Source organism: Peromyscus leucopus, chromosome 16_21, assembly GCF_004664715.2.
Source record: "Peromyscus leucopus breed LL Stock chromosome 16_21, UCI_PerLeu_2.1, whole genome shotgun sequence".
Classification (NCBI taxonomy): Eukaryota; Metazoa; Chordata; class Mammalia; order Rodentia; family Cricetidae; genus Peromyscus; species Peromyscus leucopus.
In genome coordinates, this window is record NC_051084.1 from 5,088,516 (window position 1) to 5,109,088 (window position 20,573).

The following is a 20,573-nucleotide window of genomic DNA, read 5'->3' on the forward strand; positions in this document are numbered from 1 at the left end:
GTCTTTGGGTACAGTGGCTATTCCTTATTCTATAATCTGTAGAAGTGCACAGGTCTAGCTAACTCGTGCCCCCTACACACACACACACACACACACACACACACGTGTCCCCACTCCCCCACCTCTACACACAATCCCAGGGACTGCAAGAGCCAAAGCCAGCTTTATTCCGGAATCTTTATTAAGGCAGCATGATAGAAATGGGCCACCAGCCCAAACCTTGTGGCCTAAGGAAAGACCTGTGTCAACAGGGCTTGACCTCTCCAGATAGGCTCTGTCACCTCCAGAGCATCCATCCCTGCCTAAACCCTCTGCTGGAAGATAAGGTGCAGAGCCTCAGGAGAGGAAGGCATGGCCCCAACCCAGGCTGTAGCAGCTCCTGGACCACAAAGCGGTAGCAGAGGGGAAGAAAATAGCAACCGCCAGGGTTACCACCGCTTGTGGGGTACAGGCCTCACTGTACCCTCTTACAGTTGTATTCAAAGCAATAAATTAAAATGACCACCAGCACCCCTCAAGACCCTTCAATCACAGAAGCTAAGCAGGAAGCAAAGCTAAAATTTGTAGGTTCTTGCCCCTCTGACCAAGGCCTAGGCTGTTCCCTCTAAGAGCAGCTGGGAGCATGGATTATACGGCAGCCATCTATTTGGCTCTTCGTGCGTGTCTATCAGGATGCCTGAAGGACCCAGACCCAAACGCACTGACCCTAGCGGGGGCCACACCCTTGGAAGGTACTAAGGCATTTTGGCAATTGAGAGGATTAGAGCCCCGGAGAGAGGCGGGACTCAAAAGGGAACGCTGGTGCATGGATTTTACCTGTTTGAATTTCTCTGACCAGCATGGCCCAGGACAGCCACGCCGGTCAAGTGGGAGGGAGGAGGCGCTGACTGGCCACGCAGAGCCCTCATGGCCAACCAGCACCTTAGTGCACACTGTGGGGATAGGCAGGACCTGGCCCCCTGGGCTTTGTGAGGGGAAGGGCCCCCCTCTGGCTTCAGATATGGCATGGATTGTTCCAAGAGGAAGGGAGGAGCTGGCAGTGACCCCTCCTCTGCTTGGTGGCCACCTGAGGGGGCCTGTCCCAAGCTACAGGTGGATGGCAGTGACGTCTGTGGGTGTGCTGGTCTGACTGGGCCCCTGGCTGCCAGAGCCCCGGGGGGCTTTGGGCACCGGGCTGGGGGCCGTCTGGGCAGCTTCCCTGAGGCTCTCCCTGAGCGCGGCTTCGATCTGCTCCTGACAGGCCCGCAGGCAGTCCTAGGAAGAACAGCAAGGTCAGTGACGACAGGCAGGTGTAAGGACAGGCCACCCCCCTGCACACCGGGAAGTCTGGGGAGGTTAGGCCACAGCCCAGCCCAGGAATCGAGTTTTTAGTTCTCAGAAACTGGCAAGAGGATGTGGCAAGGGTGTGAGAGCAGCCCTGCATCTGACACCAAGTCCCCCGCCCCTGGCAAGAGAGGGGCAGCTCCATGAAGTGCCCTTCACCCCACCCAGTCCTCTCCAGAGGCAGGAGATAAAAGGCCACAGAAGCAGGCAAGGTTGTACACTGGGAGTTGGGGTGAGGGGCGGGGGTGGATGCCACCCTCTTCTGGGGACTCAGGGGATAGCACTGCTTTTTGTGAATGGGGCCTGAGACTTACCACTTCGGTGCCTGTGATTCCCGCCAGCAACTCTGTGAGCTCATCGCCAGACATGGAGCAGGCACCCAGGCCTTGCACGGCAGCCCCAATGCTGCCTGTGGCGATCATGGATGGAGGATACATTGCAAAGGTGTAATCTTGTAAAAGAGAGGGGACCATGAGAAGAGCGATCTTAAACTTCCTAGTCCCTGTTACAACACGCCAGGTTGCTTGAATTCAGCACACTGGGAACCCCCAGTGGTGGGTGGGGTGTCTCAGAGCCAAGGGGAGGGCTCGGTGTGTATGCATGGTGCTGGCAGTTGACCGAGGTATGCACACCATCAGTGAACCGCTCTACCCCACCCGACCTTCTCTGAGATGAGTGGACAGCAAAATTTCCATCTACCCAGGCTGGACCTTGCCAGGAACTAGAGTGCCCAAAACGCTGGGGTGGAGACCTTAGGCAAATCACTTCTCATGGTACGGTGCCTCATCTCCATCCCAGGGTCACCAAGATCCTATATAAATAGCTCTGAGTATTGAAACAATCTCCTGGTTACCACTTCTTCAAATCCTGATTTCCTCAGATTGGAAAAGCATGTGTCCAAGGCTCTTACCTGTAGCACAGAGGGCCAAAAAGGTCTGAGCATGCTTTTTGACCAAGGCCAGTCGGTCACTGGGCAGAGAAAGGCGGTGCAGAATCAGAGCCAGGAAATCGTGTGCGATCACAGCAGCGAGGTCCCACTTGAGCTTGCCCAGGACCAGCACCTCCCATTCCTGGGGGTTGGGGAATGAGCATGGAGTCAGAGGCTGGCAAAAGGGGTGAGGCTGGCAGAAGATCCACAGTTCTGCCTCTGGCTGCAGGGGTTGGCACCGTGGAATGAGGGGGTCAGGGCAGGCAAGAGCCGGGGGCGGTTACTTGGGCACCCATTCATCATCACTGGCTGCTGGAATGACGTGACATCCCTCCTGGCCCTCCCGAGGTTGAGGCCAGCGGGAGTTGAAGCCGATCCTAAGCTAAGGACTTCAGAAAGAGGGCTATCATCACTAGCCCGTCCCTCCCCATCCCTGCATTTCAGGCGGGTCTCTTAAGGAGACAGAATGAGCATAAGGCACTCCTGAGGTTCCTCAAAGGGGAGGTTACCCAACCCCACCCACAGCCCCTTTGTGGGACATCAGGGGTGGGTCCTGTCTCAAGACAGGGAGGCCAAGCCAAACAGGATGAATCCAGATGACCCCTGAGGAACCTGCCCAAGCCTACATAACCAATGGGAGGTCTTAGAAGGAGGCTAGGAGCCCCAAGCCCAGCCCATTTGTCTGGGGTTCCCAGTCCTGGCCTGAGATGCATTTCCGAGTTGCACACATGAGGATTTCTTCATTGTTTTATCTCAGGAAGGAACTCATGGGTTTGACTCCTCAATGAGGTAGAAATGTCAGCCCCACCCAACCTCTTCCAGGACCCCAGCAACAGCTGTCGCTCTTTGTCCCATGACCTAGGTGTCAGTCCCAGGTTTTTTAGGGAACCCTACAGAAAAAAAAACTGGGCTAGAGCCAGAAATAAGGCACAGAGGCTTGTCCTGGTAACCAATAGCATCCAGCCTCCATGGGAGCAAGAGGCAACTAGAGTGTGTGAGGTCCTCAACTGAGGGAAGGTGGCCACCCTCCCCTACATCCAGACACGAGAAGCCCAGCCCTAACTTCCAGAACATCAGGGCTGGCAGCATACATCTCACCCCTGGCTTTAAGGCGTTCTGGTCATTGCCGTGCAGTTGGAATTTCCCCTCCTTTCTTGGGCCTCAGCCTCTGCTGTGCAAGGGCTGAGACTGCTGGAGTTCTTGGAGGTCCCTCACAACTCTGACCGCAGGCCACTCACAGCGCAGGCCTCGAGGAGAAGGACTTGCCTATTCTGAAAAACTCCCCCCATACACACTCGTGTAGACCACCCTAATCTCTTCACAAAGAGGAACTCTCCTGCCTCCCTGCCCCAATCCCTCAAAAACATCTTGCTCCCTGGCTCTGGAAACTACTAGATTCATCACAAAGAGCTGTGGGGCCTCCCAGATTCCCTACTCCGGCCTCCCATCCGTGAGAGCTGCTTGACAGGAAGAGGAATCCAGTTCCCCGACTCACAGCAGTCAGGGGCCCCAGTACCCGAGCTTCCCAGCCAGCCAATCACATTAGTCTGCCTGCTGCCCTCCTCCCTAGGAGATGGGGCCCAGAGACTCCTTTCAGGGTCAGGGAAGGCTTGGCCAGCCACAGAATAAGGTGGAGGGAGGTGCCAGCTCACCCACCCTCTCCCCCAGACCCTGTGGGAGATGATGTTCATGCTCTCTTCCAGATCCAGGCAGTTCCTCCACCTCCTCCCTGACTCCTCCGGGGCAGGGCAGAACCCAACCGATTTCTGCCCCGCCTGGAGGAGCCCAGCCCAAGTTCCCAGCAAGGGGCCCCAAGGAGCCACTTCCCAAACCACAGGAGTGACAGCAGGCTCCCCACAGGGTTATGAAAGCCCTTGGTCTGAGTGGGAGGGCCAGGGGACCGGCATCATTATCACGTCGGAAGCAGCTGCAGCTCAGCTCCCTGTCTGTCTGTCTCTGGCCTTTGGCTGAGCAGCAAAGGCAGAAATCCTTCCCCCGGCCCAGGGCAGCTGCTCCAGTTTTTCAGAAGACAAGGAAGGGTGGTGGGGAAGGGGCTCGGTCTTTGGGGCTAGCAGGGAAAGGGATGAAAACACCTCAGCACTTCCAGCAATCAGGGCCTGGCTTTAATCAGCTCTGGGAGGCTTTTCCATCACAAAGTCCACCCGGGGATAAAGACTCATGCAAGGCAGCCCCCTCCCCCACGTGAAGCACATTCCACTCCGGTGGGGGTGTGCAGACGTGCCCTGCTGCTGCCAATAAATAACTCACGGTGGCTGTGTAAACCCAGAGGCCAAGTACTGGTGTATAGACCGGCAATTGGACTTGTTGCTATCTGGGGGAAAGACGGGGCTAGGAGTGGAACCTCACTACGGCCAGGGGAAGGGGGTTCGTTTAGTTCTTAAGCCTGCAACTGAAGCACAACTACCACACTCACTACATGGCCTTTGTCCCACCCTAGTTCTTTTCCAAAAAACTGGCCCGGGGCGTGGGTGAGTGAGGGGTGAGCTCGCGGTCCTTTTTCTAGTACATAGGGCGACGGTATGTTGAGAGCCGGGGGGCAAAGAGGGAGGGGGGGTCCACACGCACCCGCAACTGCCAGGGAGCCACGGCTTGGTCCGTATAGATGCAAAGCTTCTCAATAGTCAGGGGCGTGGTTTCGCGCAGCTTGGAGGCCAGCAACAGGCAGACCGTACCGAGGAGCTGCAGCTGCGCCTTTCGGGTGGGCACGCAGGACAGGTAGCGATCCAGGTAGTTCATGGCCAGAGGAAAGACATCCTCCTCGCAGCGCTGCTCCTCACACACCTGAGGGACGGCGCACGAGTCATTACTAGGGAAGGACCAAGCGAAACACAGCAGCGTGGGGGGTGGAGGGAGAGTGGAATGTGGAGCAAAAAAATAAACAGAGAGGGGGATAAACTTACAGTCACAAGTATCAATAACCGAGGAGGATGCGCCCTCCCCAAGGTGACCCCCCCCACTTCCTCTGCATGGCCTCCTCCCCACCCCGGAGTGGAGGGGGTGTAAAGGAGAGGAGCCCTTGCTCACGAAGGATTCCAGGCTCCCCTCCCCCCACGGCGAGCGTAAGGGGGACGGAAGGGTCACCTAGAGAGAATTGGGACCTTACCCTCGTTACCACCACCCACTGCACACACACTCCCAAGGGGAAGGGAGGGGACTCCTGACGCGGTCTCCCGCACTTTTCATTTCCCTGTGGACCGGAACCGAGCGCGCGCCACCCCCACCAGCTTCCCCCGCCAGAACCCCGCGACAGACACAGGAACCAGTTCTGGGGCGAAGGCGGTCGAGTCCAGAGTTTTCCAAACGCGCTCTCCGAGAACACCGGGAGAGGAAGGAAGCCAGAGACACCAAGAAAAGCCAGAGGGGAAATAGTGGCCCTTAGCCCGCTTTCCCGACCCAAAGTGAAGTTTAGTTACAGTGCCAAGTGACTGGCAGTCACAGAAGGAGCCGATAAGGATTGGGGAGAGGGAAGGGACAGGGCACAGGCAGCTGGCTAGGGTGCCTGTGTGAAAAGACCAGGCCCCTGAAGTCTGGGCCGCCAAAGCATCTTGCAGATTGCGGTCCGGATCGTGATGCCTCAACGGGGCAACTTCGATCTGCCCTGAGCCGGAGGTGGGGGTGGGGTGTGGAGAAGGGACCGGTCCGGGCCTTACCTCCAGCATCCAGTACGCCAGCATCTTCCGCATGTGCGGCTTGATCTCCTTTTGCACGCACTGGAAGTAGGAGGCTCGCGGCACGTAGCGGTCCTCCAGGCGGAGCAAGCTCTGCAGGACACGCTGGTCCCCCAGCAGCCGCGGGTCGGGCCCGGCCCGGGGCGCGTGCCGGGTGCCCTCGCAACACAGCAGCTCCATCCTGCGACGGCTCACGGGAGAGAGCAGGAGTGCGTGCTGGCAAGTCCTTGGAGAGGCGACGCGCACGAGGGAGAGCGCGGGGTGCGGGCGGGTCTGGCGCTGGCGCTGGCACTGTATGGAGAAGCCCCAGCCCGCCCGCCACCCGCGCGCACCGCTTCCCTGACAGGCGCCCCGCCCCTCGCGACGATGTAGCAACCGTGGAATGCTCCGACGTCACAACGTTCCAAGGGGCGGGGCCGCGGACGGAAAGGGCTGGCGGGCGCTAGCCCCTCCTTCCCCGCAGCCCCATTGGTCCGCTGAGCGCCCGCCTGCAGGCTTCCGGGCCCTCGGGGCCCTCCTGACCAAGAGGGTGGAGAGCACTTTCTGGGAGGGTGCGTTCTTCCCCATCAATGGGCCCCGTCGTGACTCCAGCTACCCAGGAAAGAATTAGTGGCCAGATTTATTCATTCATTCACGTGTGCACCCTACTTCATTGCTCGAGGGGATGCGGTAATAGCAGCATAGTTGGGTCACTCCTGCCTTAAGGTGCATTCCAGGGATGGACCGAGTTGGGCTTTATTTTGCATACCAGGAAAGTGAGGCACAGTAGTAGTTGCAAAGATCTCACTGTCAGTCCTTCGGGAAACCTGGCTCCAGAATCTTGTCTACCTAAATGAATTCGACAGACCTGCAGCAGCAGCATCTGGGAGCCGACCAGAAATGTAGTTTCTGCCTGATTCGATGGCTCAGAAAGTAAAGGAGTATGTCACAAGTCTGACAACCTGGGTGTGATCCCTATGACCCACATGGTGGAAGAAAAGAATCAACTCCCATAAGTTGTCCTGACTTCCACACCATCACTGTAACATGCTTCCCACCCGGCGAGTACGCGCGCATGGGCGCGGGGGACACACACACACACAAATTTAAAAAAAATGTAAAGCAGCGGGCGGTGGTAGCACATGCCTTTAATCCCAGCACCCAGGAGACAGAGGCAGGCAGATCTCTGTGAGTTCGAGGCCAGCCTGGTCTACAGAACGAGTTCCAGGACAGGCTCCAAAGCTACACAGAGAAACACTGTCTTGAGGGGGAAAAATGAAAAGCAAAAGAAGAAATGCAGTTTCTCAGGACTGCTGAATGAGACACTGCATTGTTTTGAGATTTGTGGAACACTTAAGTATGAGCAGTATTGGTCAAAATCAGCATATTAAAAGCCATTTGGACCCAGCAATGGTGGCACACGCCTTTAATCCCCAGCATTCAGGAGGCAGAGGCAGCTAGCCTGGTCTGCAGAGTGAGTTCCAGGACAGCCAGAGCCACACAGAGAAACCCTGTCTAGAAAAACTAAAAAAAAAAAAAAGTCTAAGGTCATTTTGGTTATTTAATGAGTTCGCAACCAGCCTGGGCTGCATAAGATCCTATCTCAAAAACAAAAGACAACCAAACCAAATAATAATATAGTGATTGCTTATGTTTATAATACCAGGACTTCGGAGGCTGAGAAAACTACAGTATATTTCCAGACCAGCCTGTACTAGAATGAGACCCTGTCTCCTCTGAACAAAACAAAACAAAACAAAACAAAAGTCATCAAATTGCAGAATTGGACATGATGGCACATGCCTGTGATCAAACACTTGGGAGGAGGCAGGAAGCCTGTGGAGAATTCCAGGCCAGCCAGAGTCACACCAGAAGACTCAAAAAGAAAAAGGAAAAAGTAGAGGGGTGAGGTGGGAGTGGGGGCGCACATCTTTGATCCCAGCACTTTGGAGACAGAGGCAGGCAGACTTCTTTGAGTTCACAGCTAGCCTGGTCTAAGCAGAGAGTTCTAAGCCAGCCAGAGCTATAGAGTGAGACTGTCTCAAAAACAAGAAGAAAAGAAAAGAAGGAAGGCAGGAAAGAAGAAGGGAGGAGAAGAGGAGGAAAGAAGGAAGGCAGGGACTGAACCACGCGGGCACTGCTCTGTCCAAGTGAGCTCTAGCACAGGCAGGGGACATCGGACAAGCACGAGCCCATCTGCATGCTGGGCACTGAGCAAGGGGTTAGAATCGGCCACCATATCCTCATAGGGGAAGAATGAGGCATGATGGGATTAGCTCACAGAAGGTCACCTCTCCAGGGTCTTACCGTCTAGCCCCACACTGACCTTGAACTTTGCGGCTCCTTGTCTCGGTTTCCCAAATGCTGGCATTACAAGTGTGTGCCACCATGCTTATATTGCAAACTGTACACTTAAACAATTCGGAGGCGGGCCGGTGTGAGACAGGGTCTTATGTAACCCAGGCTGGCTCTGAACTTACGGGATGACTGAGGCTGGATTTGACCCTTCTGCCATCACCTTCCAATTGCGTGCACCACCCACACTAACATTTTGTTAGTTTTTTTGAGACAAGGTCTCACTATGTAGCTCTGACCTATGAAGAGCAGGATAGCCTCCAGCTTGCAAAAATCCTACTGCTTCTTCCTCTCAAATTTTGGGATTACAGGCATGCACCACCAAACTTCCTGTCCTGAAGGGCAAAGATAACGTCCTGGATGGCTGCATGTCCTCTGGATACAGCACCTTGCAGTGAGCACCCACAACAGCGACAGGTCTTCATGTTTGTGTACTATGATCCAGAACTACACATACCTGAGATGTAACGAATCATTTCATCTACACAACATCCTTACAGGAAGTATATTGTTTTACCCCTTCCCTTTTGAGGGGGAGTTTGAGACAGGGTTTCTCTGTGTAGCTCTGGCTGCCCTGAAACTCTGTAGACAAAGCTGGCTTTAAACTCGGACATCCTCCTGCCTCTGCCTCCGAGTGCTGGGATCACAGGAGTGTGCCACCACCACCTAACTATTTTGCTCATTTTAACAGGGGCTGGGGTGTTAATACATCAGATTGGTTGACTAACCAGCGAGAGGTCACATAGCTACCAAGTGGTAGAAGCAGGCTGCAGTCTAGTCCCTTGGAGGGGGGTATGGGTCAGGAGGGGGAAAGGGAGAGAGATGCTGGGTTCAAAGCCAGGACTTGGTACATGCTAGGCAGGTATACTCCACCATTGAGCTACATCTGCAACCCCATTTTTTTTTTGTTTTTGTTTTTGTTTTTTTTTAATTTTATTTTAAAGCTTGAGGACCATGATATTAGAGTTTGAAACAAAAACAAGGAAGGTAGCTGCCAGGAAGAGGGAGAAGAGAGAAAGCCACGCCTTTTGAGTTAGGATCAGCAATGGAGATCTATTAGCATCTGTAGAAATGGGGTGGGAGTGTCTTCAGAAAAAAAAAAAAAAAAAACAGGGAGAAATCCCAGAGCAACACATGCTTAAGAATTTGGAAGCGAGGGGGGGGGATAGAAAAAGGTAAACACTCTGATTTAGAAAAGTAGGGAGGCTCAGCAGTGGGGGCCGGGGAGCACCTGTCCGCCCAGCTCTCGACCACTCATTCTCTTGCCTCCTGGGCTGGCCCATGGGTGGATATTGATTTATTCCTGTTGGTCTCTTAATGGGAAAGGGCACCCAGAGACAGCTGAGTCCCTGAGGCTGCTTTGTATTCTTGGATAGCTGTTCAAGAGCCCCTCAGTCCGGGTCTTCAGAGCCAAGGAGCTGACTGGCTGCTGAAGGCTGGCTGCTGAAGGAGCAGGTGGCTCCTCGGAGGACTCCTGAGAGGTGCACCCAATGCTTCACCATCGCTGCCCCTCAAAGACTGAGAAGACCGAGCGGCAAACAAGGGCTGGGGATGAGCAGCCCATCCTCAGTGAGCAGAGGGTTTGACTGATTGGCATGAAACTGTAGAGTCAATTCCCAGCACGGAAGAAGTACGGGGCAAGGCCAGGGGAAGTGGCACACACCGGGCGATCTCAGCACCCAGGTGGTGGAAGCAGGAAGATCCAAAATTCAAGTCTATCCTGGGCTACAGGAGACTCTGCTCAAAAAGAGAAAAGATAAGAAGGCAGAGCAATGAGCAGGGGAGTAACCGAAGAGCTTCTGGCCAGGTGCATCCAATTACAGAAGTTACTCAATGGAATGGCAAATTAGAGGAGAGCCGGAATGAGCTGTGAGAGGCCGCAGGGAGAGCCCCAAGGAAGAAGGACACCATGCCTCCTTCCTCCTCCCACTCCCTCGCCTCTTTATCACTGGAATGTCTCCATCTGAGACCCAGGAGGAGGAACCAGGTGACGGGTGAGGGCCCTCACCTCACAGTTACCTTCGGACCCACTGAGATGACGGGGACAGAGGGACAAACGAGGTCTGGCTAAGATGAGGGGGTATGACCCCAAAACAGGAAGGTGCACAAAAGCTCCTCTCAGTTTAAAATCTGGGTCCACACCCATGGCTCTGAGGAAAGACTGGTCCTCTTTTATCGGCTTCTCTTTTCCTCCAGTTGGGTAATAACAAAGGTCCCTACCCTACAGGGGTGTTTTGAAGACCAAAGGGCCAAAAGTCGCTTGCACATATCTGGGGCAAAGTGAACTTGCAAAGGCAGTAGTTTCTAAATTAACTGTGGTGGCCCACACCTATAATCCTAGTACTCATGAGTGAAGCAGAAGGATTGCTGTAGGTTCAAGGCCAGCCTGGGCTACCTAGTAGTGAAACTTGTCCTCCTAATTCCTCTCCAAAAAAGAAAAAGTCGTTTCTGTAATAACAATTCTCTCTCTCTCTCTCTCTCTCTCTCTCTCTCTCTCTCTCTCTCCCTCCCTCCCTCCCTCTCTCCCTCCTTCTACCTCTCTTTCCCTTCCCCTCCCTCAAAAGTACCCTTCTCTGAGCCTGGGTGTTGCTCAGTGGTAAAGCACTTGCCCAGAATTCTTGAGGTCCCTAGGTTCAATCCACAGACCCACAGGAAGGAAAAAGTTAGTTGTGATTAAGGTACTTGAAAGCCAAACCTGTCTATGTGTGCAGGTATTTACAACCATCAATATAATAATAGTAGCTAGAACTGGACCCAAGCCTTCCTGTATGCCAAGAACATGTGTCCCTTATGGCCCATTTTTATAACTGTTTTACAAACATTTATTACAATTAAGAAATTAAGGAACTGGAAAGATGGCTCAGTGGTTAAAAACACCTGCTGCTGTTGCAGAGGCCCCAGGTTCAATTCCCAGCACTCATATGGTCATCTGTAACTTTAGTTCTAGGAGATCTGATGCTCTCCTCTGGCATCCACAGGCACCAGGCATGTATGTGGTGCACATAAATACACCAGGCAAAATACCCCTACTCGTAAAATAGTTTTTTTTAAAAATTGAGAAATAAACACAATACCATAAGCTGGCCATCTTGGCACAGACATGGAATCCTAATAGGAGAATCTCCCCAAATTCAAGGCCAACCTGGGCTATAGAGTGAATTCCAAGCCAATATGAGCTAGAATAGTCCATAAAAGAAGAAGAATAGGCCGGGCGGTTGTGGTGCACGCCTTTAATCCCAGCACTCAGGAGGCAGAGGCAGTGGATCTCTGAGAGTTCGAGGCCAGCCTGGGCTACAAAGTGAGTTCCAAAACAGGTTCCAAAGCTACACAGAGCAACCCTGTCTCGAAAAGATGGGGCAAAAAAAAAAAAAAAAAAAAAAAAGAATAGTTATTTAGCCTTTAAAAACAAGGGCTCAACTTTAATCCCAACACTCAGAGGCAGAGGCAGGCAGATCTCTGAGTTCCAGGTCAGTTGGGGCTACACAGAGAAACCCTATCTCGGAAAAAAAAACAAACAAACAAAAAAGAGTTCTTGCTGTTTTGGGGGACCAGAGTTTGATTCCCAGAACCAAGCTTCATGGGATCCAAGGCATCTGGCCTCCATGGACACACAAACACTCACACATGCACGAACACAATAAAAAATAAAAATCTAATTTTGTTTTAAGATCAAGATCATCTTCAGCTATTTAGTGAGTTTGAAGCCAGACTGGGCTACATGAGACCCTATCTCAAAGGAAAAGAGAGACAGACAGATGGACAGACGAACAGAGAGAGAGACAGAAACACACACACACACACACACACAGAGAGAGAGAGAGAGAGAGAGAGAGAGAGAGAGAGAGAAAGAGAATAAATAGATAAATGTAATTTTAAGGAGAAAGAAAGGTTGGGTGTAGTTACTCACGCCTATGATCCAAGGCAGGCGGATATCTGTGAGTTCCAGGGTAGCCTGGTCTATAAAGTGAATTCAGGACAGCCAGAGCTACATAATAAGACCCTGTCTTGAGAAAAGAAAAGAAAAAAAAAAAAGAGAAGAGGGGGGAGGGAGGGAGGGAGGGAGGAGAGGACAGGAAGGAAGAAGGGAAGGAAGGAAGACAGACTACAAACTATTTAATTAACTAATTAATTAATTAACTCTACTCTGGGGCCAGTGGTTAAGAGCACTTGTTAGGAAATCAAGATGGCCTGATAGACCCACATAAATCCTGGACACAGTTGCAGGTACCCCAGGATGAGAAAGATGGGGCAGAAATAAGGCAGGCAGAGCTTCCCAGCCAATTGACCTAGTCTAAACATCAAGCTTTAGTTTTAGTGAAATACTCATCACAGGTCCTAGATTTTCCCCCCAAGGTCATTTGAAAGTCATCAAATTCACTCATGCCATAAAAGTGCTTGCCACCAATCCTGATGGCCTGAGTTTGATCCTCAAAACCTGTATGTGGAAGAAGAGAAACAACTTCTGTGAGTTGTTTTATGGTGCCGTGTGTGTGTGTGTGTGTGTGTGTGTGTGTGTGTGTGTGTGTGAAGAACTTGAGATATCTCAGGAAGGAGAAGGTCACATCATCACATTAGGTCCAGTCCGTCCTCATCTGTGACAGTGTACTGGCCAGAGGAAGGTAAAGCCCGGGGCCAGCACCCCACTTTAGGAAGACATCCCAGGCATTCCCTGGGTGGCCTGCCTAGCTCCTCCTCCTCTTCTTCTTGTATCTTTGTGTGTGTTTGTATTATGTGTATGTGCATACTTATGTGTGTGTACAGGAATGTGTCACGACACATCTGTTTAAGTCTTATATAGAGGCTCTCGCCTTCTACTCTGTTAAGACAAGGTCTGTCTTATTTATATGCCCTGGGCTAGCTTCCAGGAATTCCCTTTCTCCCTCTCATCTCTCCACGGGCACACTGGGGTTACAGCCGCTTGTCACCACATCCAGCTTTACACGGGAGCTGAGGACTCAAACTCAGGTCCTCACCCTTGCACAGTTCATGCTGGCACTTTACATCTTGAGTTGTCTCCTCAGCAGTGAGGGGCTGAGAGAAGGGGTTTCTCTGTATAGTCCTGGCTGTCCTGGAACTCACTCTGTAGACTAGGGCAGCCTCGAACTCAGAGATCCATCTGCCTCTGCCTTATGAGTGCTGGGGATTAAAGAAGTGTGCCACCACCACCTGGCTCTCAACTCATTTTTAATGTAGCATTAATTCCAAAATCCAAAGAGAAGCTAGGCATCTTCATACATGCCCAAAATCCAGCTAGGAGGTAGGGCTAGGGCAGAAATATTACAAGTTCAAAGCCTGCCTGGGCAACTTAGCGAGATCCTGTTTTAGGCTGTGGATGGAGCTCAGTTGATAGAGTGTTTGTCCAGCATGTAGGAAGCCCTGGGTGACATTCCCTAGTGCTGTGTAAACTGCGCCTAGTAGTTCATGTCTGTAGTTTCCACCTGGGAGGAGAGCAGGGGGATCAGAAAGTCAAGGTCACCTTCTAACAGTGAGTTTGAAACAAGACTGGGATACATGAGACCCTGACTCAAAAGTCAAAAAAAGGCGGGCGGTGGTGGCGCACGCCTTTAATCCCAGCACTTGGGAGGCAGAGCCAGGCGGATCTCTGTGAGTTCGAGGCCAGCCTGGACTACCAAGTGAGTTCCAGGAAAAGGCGCAAAGCTACACAGAGAAACCCTGTCTCGAAAAACAAAAAAACAAAAAAAAAAAAAAAAAAAAGTAAAAAAAAAATCTCAGGGCTGTGGTAGAACTCATTGGTAGAACACCCGCCTAGCATGTTGGAGATCCCAGGTTCACTCACAGCACAAAGGGAAAAGAAGCAAGAATGATATATGGAAAGAAAAATCCATGTAAGGGCATGGATGCAAGCCCTAACCAAGATACCAGCAAATGAATCCCAGTGATCTATAAAAACTGCAGCCATTGGGGATGTGGAGATGGCCTAGCAGTAAGGACACTTGCTGCCAGGCTCAGGACCTGAGTTCAATCCCTGGGACCCATATCATAGAAGGAGAGAACCAAATCTCACAAGTTAATCCTCTGAGGTCGACACTCACATCATGGCACCCCCCGACTAGTTAACTAACTAATTAATGTAATTTTAAGCCTACAATTCCAGTACTGAAGAGACAGGCACATATTCATGAGTTTTAAGTCAGTCTGCTCTACAAAGAGAGTTCCAGCCAGGGCTACATAGTAAGACTTTGTCTCAAAAGTAAAACAAACAATCCCCCCAAAAAAGTAAAAAAATAGGGGTTGGGGATTTAGCTCAGTGGTAGAGCGCTTGCCTAGCAAGTACAAGGCCCTGGGATCCGTCCTTAGCTCTAAAAAAAAAAAAAAAAAAGTAAAAAATAAATGAATAAAAGGAGTAGTATATCGTGATTAAGTTGACTTTCTACTAAACTACATGTTGATTTATTGTTCTTCTCTTTTCTTGTTTTTTTTTTTTTTTTTTTTTTTTTGGTTTTTCGAGACAGGGTTTCTCTGTGCAGCTTTGCACCTTTTCCTGGAACTCGCTTTGTAGCCCAGGCTGGCCTCGAACTCACAGAGATCCGGTTTTTCTTCTTTTTTAACTGGAGCCAGCATGAAATTGTTATTATACTTCTGGGCTTATTTTTGTATTATTTGTATTGTGTGTTTGTTTAAGACACAGGGTCTCACTATGGAGCTCTCTGTAGACCAGGCTGGCCTGGAACTCACAGAGCTCTGCCTGCCTCTGTTGGGGTTAATGGTGTGAGCAGCCACCATACCCAACAAGATCCTCACACTTTAAGCCTTGGTGCCATCTTGAATTTCTTCCTTGCTTTGATTTCCTGATCCAATGGTTGCTTGCTTGCTCAGGTACCAGGATGATGCTCTGCATCCTGGCCCATCAGACCGCAGATTCCTCCAAACCTGCCATCAGATAAATTCCTTCACAGCAGAGCAGAGGGGATGACGTCAGGAACTCGACCTCATGATCTGATCATGCCCCATGCAAACCCGATATTTATTTGAAGTCTTTATATTCTATCTCAGAAAAGTACACATTTTTTTGATTTTGGTCCAGGAGATAGCCCTAATTATTGCAATATATAAATAACAGCTCCTAACAGAAAAATAAATAAAATAAATACGTCTTTTCATTTATTTTTTAAATGTTTTTATTCTATTTATTTATTTATGGAGAAGGCATACATGTTACAATGTTCATGTGAAGGTAAGGGGACAACTTAACAGGAATCCGTCCTCTCCTTCCACAACTGTGGGTCCCAGGGATTGATCTCATGTCCCCGGCTTGGCAGCATCTGCCTTTACCCACTGAGCCAGGAGTGAGTGGATTCTTCCTTTTGGGGCGGGGGAATGTTTGTTTTGTTTTGTTTTGGTTTGGTTTGGTTTGGTTTTGGTTTTTCGAGACAGGGTTTCTCTGTGTAGCTTTGCGCCTTTCCTGGGACTCACTTGGTAGCCCAGGCTGGCTTCGAACTCACAGAGATCCGCCTGGCTCTGCCTCCCGAGTGCTGGGATTAAAGGTGTGTGCCTCCACCACCTGGCTGAATTCTTATGGTTAAGGAAAGATGAACTCCAAAGAAGCTACATGTCATTCAAGTGGCAGAGGCATTTCAAGGGTTTTTTAAAATCCAAGTTTGAAAGGCTGGGCCCCGTTGCTATTGCCAGTTTCTAAAGCACCCCACCTTTACACTGCTCCCAGAAAGATCCTGAACTGGTGGCACACGGCCATCAGATTAATCTCTCAGTGACACCTCTTTCATCCCAGTCCAAGGACCTGCTTATCGGGTCAATTTATAAGTCAGCCAGCCTGGCTTTTAAAGTTCTCCTCTGCGAGGCCCCAGCTGGCCTAGTCAATGTTATCTCCTCCGCAGCACCCAGCCCACCTAGGGCCTTATCACTCACCCCTGCCGTCCTCTGCCTTTCTCCTCCTGAAGGTCTGGCTGGTCCACAACTTCTAGAAGTGTTCAGGGCTGCAGAATAAAAGATCAGGGACAGCAGCTTAATAGCTGTTCTAAGTTATTCTCATTGTTTCCTATAAATAAGTCCTCTTTGTCCGCAAAGATTTGGAACTTGGGTAGAGGTGAGAGTAGCTGCAGAATGGCCTAGCCTGTCGGAAGAGCCTGAAGGTGGATGCTCAGGTGATTCCCCGCACAGACAGTCTTTCTTTCCTGGTCTCAGCCAGCCATCAATCATACTTGTACAGTCTAATGCAAAGTTCCCTCATATCGCAGGTTTTGTGGTCATTTCCTTTTCTAATTTAAAACTAGTTATTCGTGTGTTACAAAGTTATGACAATGGAAAGACAAAGAAAAAAAAAAAAAGATCCAAGACTGTCCAGATAGCCCAGTGGGTAAAGGTGCTTGCTGCCAAGGCTGAAGACCTGAGTTCAGTCCCTGGGACTCACGTGGTGGAAGGGGAGACCCCAACAATTGGTCTCCTCTGGCCTTCCCACCTATGCTATAGAAATTGTGAACCCACACATCTCTATGCAGAGAAAAAAAAATGTAATTTAAATTTAAAAGGGGAAGGGTGTGGTGGCTCATGCTTTTAGCACTTAGGAGGAAGCAGGTGGGTCTCTGTGAGTTCAAGGCCAGTCTGGTCTACACAGCAAGGTTCAGGCCAGTCAGGGCTACACATTAAGATGTCCATCTCTAATCAATTAATTAATTAATGTGTCAGTCAATTTCACACCTTCGCTGAAACTCACTTAGCCTCTGCAAGCAACTCATTCTCATTCAGGAAGTACGTATTCTTCATTCTGACTCATTCTGTAAGTCTTTATTGAGACCCCATTAAACCTAAGATATTTCTGGGCCACGAACAATGCAAAGGACAAGATCTCCTTTACCTTTTTGTGTTTTAAATGAAGTCTTCTGTAGTCCAGGCTCGTTCCAAAACTCTACACATCAAGAATGACCCTAGGGGGCTGGAGAGATGGCTCAGAGGTTAAGAGCACCAACTGCTCTTCCAGAGGTCCTGAGTTCAATTCCCAGCACCCACATGGTGGCTCACAAGCATCTGTAATAAGATCTTGCACCCTCTTCCATAAATCTTTAAAGAAAGAAAGAAAGAAAGAAAGAAAGAAAGAAAGAAAGAAAGAAAGAAAGAAAGAAAGAAAGAAAGAAAGGCCCTAAACTCCTGACCTCATTCCTGCCTCTGACTCCCAAGTGCCACCATGACCAGCTTGTGTGTGTGTGTGTGTGTGTGTGTGTGTGTGTGTGTGTGTGTGTGTGTTCTGTGTTGAATCGTCTCACTGTGTCATCTAAGCTGACCTCAAGGCCTCAAACTCCTCCTGGGTTCGAACTGTATTCCTGCTCTGGATCTCAAGCATTCCACCATGTCTGCCTCAGGTTTATCTTAAAGAAAAAAACATTGTTCTGTGTGGATTAAGATACACTTTAGATTCCTTCTTAATAGTTTGCCTTCACTTTTTGTTTTAACTCTCTCTCTAAATCAGGCTGGCCTTGAATCTGCTGGCCTGGGCCTCTGCCTCCAGAGCGCTGGGGTTGAAGGTATGCACCATCACACCCAGCTCATTAAAACAAGTATTTATTCATTTTGTGTTTACGTGTATGCGTGCGGGTGCATGAGGCAATGGAGGTCGGAGGACAACTTGTGGGGATCAGTTCTTCGCGTCCACCCTGTGGGTCCTGGGATCCACTCGGGTCTTCAGGCTTGCAGGGAGCGTCGTTATCACTGAGCCATCCAGTCTGCAGTCCATGTCTCCCTCCCCACCCCCTTGTGACACGGAGACTATATAGCCCAGACTGGTCTCTAACTTTTGGTCCTCCTGCCTCAGTCCCCCACTGGGATTACAGGTATGTGCCACCATGTTCAGCCTCCATTTCATTAATTTTAAAAAAAATCCTCCTTCTTACTGAGTGTATGGGAGACAGGGAGGGTTGCTGTGAGCACAGCAAGGGCACTGACATCCAAGGACAGCTGTGGGGAGATCAGTTTGCTCCTTCCACTATGGGTTCTTTTTTTCTTTTTTCTTTTCGAGACAGGGTTTCTCTTGTACCCTGGCTGTCCTGGAACTCACTCTGTAGCCCAGGCTGGCCTCGAACTCACAGAGATCCGCCTGGCTCTGCCTCGGGAGTACTGGGATTAAAGCCATGCGCCATGTCGGGCTCCACTATGGTTTCTGAGGATTAGAATGCAAGTTCTCAGTCTCAGTGGCAGGCACCTTTATCCACTGAACTACTTTGTTGGACTGCAATTTTTTTTTTCTAAAATTGAAAGCTGGTAATGGGCACACGTTATAAAAGAGGACTATTCTCAAGTTCTGTTACAGACTTTTCATTTTTGGTGGTGGGTAAGTACATAAAAATGTATTTGACAGTGGAAGTGTAAGATCCAGTGTGAAGCCCTACAGCTGTTCTAACTGTGTAGAAGTTCATTAAGACTTTGGCTGGCCCCCAAGGGTGGGAGTGTCCATGGGCACACCTGTATACACACACACACACACACACACACACACACACACACACACACACACACACAAACGCAGAGAAAGAAGCACAAATAAGTGTTTCAGTCTCCATAACAAATCGATGGTCCCTTTCCCTCTGTGGGGGATTCAGACAAGTGATTGACCATACAGGTACGCTACCTTGGGTCTGATTCTCCTCTGCATCTTACTTATTCAAGTGTGACCTGGAGGAAATGATCTGACTCTCCGTCTACGAACTAGGGTAGTCATCCCTATGTCAGGGACAACACAGAGTGCTGGAGCAGATACCTAGCACCAGCCAAAGGGGAAGGGAGCCCGTGAGATGGTCGGCAGGTAAAGGCTCTTGCTGTGCAAGCTGACAACCTGAGCCTGAGCCCTAGAGGCCATGGAAGGCTGGAAGCAGAGAATCCATTCCAAAGAGCTGTCCTCTTACTCTCCACACAAGTGCCATGCCACACGCACCCCACCCCACCCCCATCATCCACACATATGGTAAGGGTAAATGAACTTTTACAAGTGGCCAAATGGTTCATTGGGTGAAGGCGCCTGCCACCAAGACTGAAAATCCAAGTTCGATCCCTGGGACCCACATGACAGAAGAAACAAGGCCACTCCACAATTGTCCTCTGACATCTACATGATGTCAAGACACTCAAATGTGTGCTTGCAAATGTGTGTAATCAAATCATTTTTAGGGCTGGAGTGATGGCTCAGTGGTTAAGAGCACCACCTGCTCTACCAGAGGGCCCAGGCTCAATTCCCAGCACCCACATGACAACTTACAACTGTCTGTAACTCCAAGATCTGACACCCTCACACAGACATACATGCAGGTAAAACACCAACACACATAAAATAAAGATAAATAAATTGTTTAAAAAAATAATTTTTAGGTAGAATACAGGATGGATGGGCAGATGGACCAATATATGGAAGGGGGGATGAAACAAGTCTAAACAACTCAAAATTCAGAGCAAGTTCTACCCATGCCTGAAGGTGAGATGGTAGGTACCCTACCAAAGAGTGACTTCATGCTCTAGGCAAAGCAGGGAACTAAGGTCACATTACTGTTCATTCTGCTCGGATGCCCAGGCTCTGTGCTCATGTGTGAGCTCCTTGTGTGTCTCTGAAGAAAAATGGGGGTAAGTCAGCAGTCCCACATTTTTGTTCGTTTTTAGAGACAAGCTTTTCTGTGTAGCCCTGGCTATCCTGGAATTTGCTCTGCAGACCAGGCGGGAGCATCCCCATTTTCATGAGTTCCCCTTCAGCAGAAGAAGGTTGAGCACATGGCAGAGAGAAAGACCACAGGAGCAAGCCCAGGCCGAGCAGAAGCATCTGGTCCCTGAGCAGATAAGAGACAGGTCAACTCTACTCTCCCCTGATAGGCAGCTGCCATTGCCGAGACTTGCCGAGGAGCCCCAGAAGTGCCTTGAGCAACACATTCTTCACCCCCACCCCACCCCCACCCTGGAGATAGTTTCATGGAGCCCAGGCTGGTGTTGAACCGGGTGTGTAGCCCAAGGTGATCCTCCTGCCCCCACCTCCTACGTACTGGGACAAAGGTGCCACGTCCGCACCTAGCCCCTCGCTTTCCAGCCCCCTCCACCTCCGCTGGCTTTTCCTCCACTGGCTTCCAGATGAAGCCAGAGCCTCAGCTGGTGTCCTCAGGCACACCTCCAGGAGCTGTCCTGTTCGGTTCACTTAGTCAGCTTTCCCAGTTCTCTAGTCCCAGCCTCCATTCCAAACTCCCACCGCAGGTCCCCTCTGGACGGCACGTCCCCACAGGACGGCACGTGACGCTCGCTACTCTAGACCCTGGAAGCCCCCTGTCCCATCTTTTGTGTTTTGAGCGTCCATTAAC

General features: G+C 50.6%; 1 protein-coding gene across 5 annotated transcripts in view; it reads right to left on the reverse strand.

Moving 5' to 3' along the window:
* Positions 1-163: 163 nt before the first annotated feature.
* Ccnd3 (cyclin D3) overlaps positions 164-20,573 on the reverse strand; it is an 87,975-nt gene continuing 67,565 nt past the window's right edge. For 2 of the 5 annotated variants that reach the window (XM_037199606.1, XM_037199608.1), the window contains exons 2-6: positions 16,162-16,229; positions 4,838-5,053; positions 2,234-2,393; positions 1,638-1,774; positions 164-1,254 (exon numbers count right to left, since the gene is read on the reverse strand). In XM_037199606.1, coding sequence (XP_037055501.1) covers positions 1,087-1,254; positions 1,638-1,774; positions 2,234-2,393; positions 4,838-5,053; positions 16,162-16,229 — 749 coding nt within the window. In that variant the 3' untranslated portion in view covers positions 164-1,086. Of the gene's footprint in view, positions 1,255-1,637; positions 1,775-2,233; positions 2,394-4,837; positions 5,054-5,375; positions 5,671-5,922; positions 7,042-16,161; positions 16,230-20,573 lie in introns of those variants that run through there. The other 3 variants (XM_028887200.2, XM_028887201.2, XM_028887202.2) reach the window with 3 other exon arrangements.